The sequence below is a fragment of the Teleopsis dalmanni genome, chromosome 2 (assembly GCF_002237135.1).
Source record: "Teleopsis dalmanni isolate 2A chromosome 2, ASM223713v2, whole genome shotgun sequence".
NCBI classification, from domain to species: domain Eukaryota; kingdom Metazoa; phylum Arthropoda; class Insecta; order Diptera; family Diopsidae; genus Teleopsis; species Teleopsis dalmanni.
The window spans coordinates 11,633,193-11,636,274 of NC_051847.1; the positions used below are offsets into that span (position 1 = coordinate 11,633,193).

The 3,082-nt window shown below is 31.5% G+C and overlaps 1 protein-coding gene across 1 annotated transcript in view; it reads left to right on the forward strand.

Moving 5' to 3' along the window:
• Window positions 1-580: 580 nt before the first annotated feature.
• The window catches only part of LOC119673942, a 20,987-nt gene continuing 18,485 nt past the window's right edge, over window positions 581-3,082 (forward strand). The window contains exons 1-3 of the mRNA XM_038085058.1: window positions 581-676; window positions 845-977; window positions 1,057-3,082. Of these exons, the coding sequence (XP_037940986.1) occupies window positions 581-676; window positions 845-977; window positions 1,057-3,082 (2,255 nt within the window). The remainder of the gene's footprint in view (window positions 677-844; window positions 978-1,056) is intronic.

Below are 3,082 nucleotides of genomic sequence, written 5' to 3' on the forward strand. Positions count from 1 at the left end.
TGTTCTCTGTTCCCGATTCCCTGTGAGATTGAGGGAACCTTAGGCTTTAGTTTAACCAGCATATATAAAATATTGCGCTAGCATTTAACTGTGAGAAAGGTTTGCTCTTGTTGGAATCAACATAATTTGACAAAATCTTAAAAAGATGCTCGTATCGTTTGGTGCACAAATGCTCAAGAAGTACGAGAACAATGACGGTGTTTTAAAATACGTATATAAGATTGTGATAGGTACAGAGATATTTAGGTTACCATGATTTGAAAGTGCATTAATTTTGATATTATAATTAAGTGTGCATTGTAAAATATTATATTAATTTGAAAATTTATTTAATATAAAAGAAAAACATAGAATGCCTTGTTTTAAATAAATTGTCGAAATATTAAATTATTTTGCTCAATATATGTATATGTTTTTGAAAAAGTGAGTTTCAAAAAGGGAATAGATTAAAAAAAAAATAAATTAAAATCATTCGCATATTTTGACATCCATTTATCTGTGCGTTTTCAAAACGGCGTCATCGTCAAACTTAGAATTTCAAGAAAGTATAAAATTTTAGAAAATTCAATAAAGTACCAATATGGACGATATGTTTGAATTATCTGAAGATAACCAAATTCACTTGTCTAATTTGAGATCGAAAATCATTCGAGAAATTAATACTGCTTTGCTTAAAGTAAGTCGAAAAATTTATAATTGAATGGGTTCATAATTTTAATGTAATCCATTTTATAAATGTGTTACAATAATTAGATATGAAGAAGTTCCACTTTAATGAAACAAAAACAAAAATTTTATTAGTTTCAACAAAATATCGTCTTTGATAACGACTTTTGCTTTATAGGATACACAACAAGCGTTACGTGATACGAAAAAAGCAGAATTAGAATTGTTTTCTTCTAATACTCAGCAATTTGGGATTGAAGAGTTTGCTACAAGGAAAGATGCGCTATATCCTAAAACTCTTAAAGATGACAGTAAGCAAATATTTTAATTACTTTATTCATTCCTAAAGGCCCCATTTATGTAATAAATACATATTTCTATTGCATTAAGATTTACAGTATAATGACTCCCCACTGGCACATACTACAGCTCGAAAGCCACAATGTCTTGATAACGAAGGCGGACAATTTCAGTTTGATTATGCAACTTTGGACAACATACAGAGACAATTGTGGGAAATGAGAATGAAAAAGTCTGTCACTAATAGGGCACGTCACGGTGCATGTTCTCAAGAATGTGATTTGAAAGAGCCCATCCATCCCACTTATACGGAAAAGCAATACGTGGACATTATGAATCAAATATATTTGCATAATTTAAAAAACGCTTCCGAGAAAAAAACTCTTAATTTAGACAAGAAATATATGAAAACCTTTACAGGATACATAACAAACTTTAACACAAATGAAAAGAATGAAATATTGTCTATGTCTTTGCAGACAGAACATAATGAAATGGTATCCTTTGAAGCAAATGCTACTCAGAATACAACTCCAAATGACTACATTATTATACTGAGCAAAGTTGAAGAAATTCAGAATAATGACAGTGCAAGTAAACTAAATACATTATATGTAAATAAAAAATTTATAGAACCGCAAAATATATTTGATTCGGAAACAGACATTAGTCTTAGAAACGATAGTAGTTACGAGGATATGATTGATGGAAATAAAGTTATAAATAACGCACATTATCCAAATTACACACTCACGAACTTATCTCAAAACCAATGTGTGAATCAGAATCTGATGGAAGCTGAGAATATTGAGAAAAATACAATTCCTCATGAATATTGCTCTGATATGGATAGCGACTGGTTAATTGATTTCAGCGATACTATTCTTACCAACAGTGACGGCGTTGAAAATTCTTCTTCCGGCATTGAATGCTCAAATAAAAACGATAGAGAGCAAGACTTAACTATTTCCAATTATAAAAATGAAACTGAAGTAGAATATGAAGCAAAAAAGAAGAATGAAAAAAATGTTGTAGGAAAGGAAGACAAAAACAATGCGCAGGAATCAAATAACACAACAGTAGTACAGAATTGCGGCAGTACAGAGACCCCTAAATTCGAAAAAAGTACCGTTAAAAACAAACTACAAATAACACCGCGTTGTAAAAATTATTTAAGTCAAAATAACAAAAATGATACCCTGGCATCGAACAGAGTAAAAGCAAATAAGTTTACTAAAGATGGAAGTCAATCAAAGCAGGGCGAACTGAACAGTTTAAAGACTGTTATCCCACGTTATCCCAATTATCTTCGACATTATAATGACCCCAATTTTCTAGTCAATAAGAAAGTTGCAAAATCTCATGATCAAGTCCCTGATGAAATCATCAAGCATCCTCGATATCCAAATTACCTAAAGGGTCACAATGTAACCAAAGTTAATGTGAATAACCAAATCAAAAAAACAGTGAAGAGCAATGTTGCATCTAGTATGGTTTTGCCCACCAACTTTAAAAAGATAAAACAGAAAGCCAATTTAGCTATGAGAAAATCTTATACAGATAATCCAATTATTCCTCGTTCTAATAAAATTCCTCAAATAAAAGAAGACAATGCAAAAGGAATGGTTTCTAATGTTAAGAAAATTATTTTAAAGCATACGTCTAAATCAGAAAATACAAAGTCTTCAGTAAAATCTGTAATTTTCTGCAGACCTGATGCCAAAGATTTAAACACATCTAAGCAAGATGAGATCAGAAATTTTACTGCTAATAACATCTGTGTGCAGTTGGAGACGATCGATAAAGTTAATGCTACAGAAAATGATGAAGCGAGTGAAGAGATTGCAGCCAAACTGGTGTCAAATGGCTTAAAAAAGTGTGGGGAAATGCCGAAAGTGGAAAATGTGGCAGCATGTAAAGAGATTGAATCTGATGAAAGTTATGAACAGAGTGAAAAGATTAAAACTGAACTGGACTGCAATGAATTAAAGGGGTGTGAAGAAATATCGCAGGTGAAAAATACGGTAGGGTATAAAGAGCTTAAATCTGATGAAAAGTGTGAACAGAATGTAGTGCAACTAGTTTCAAATGGCTTAAAGAATAATACACAGATACC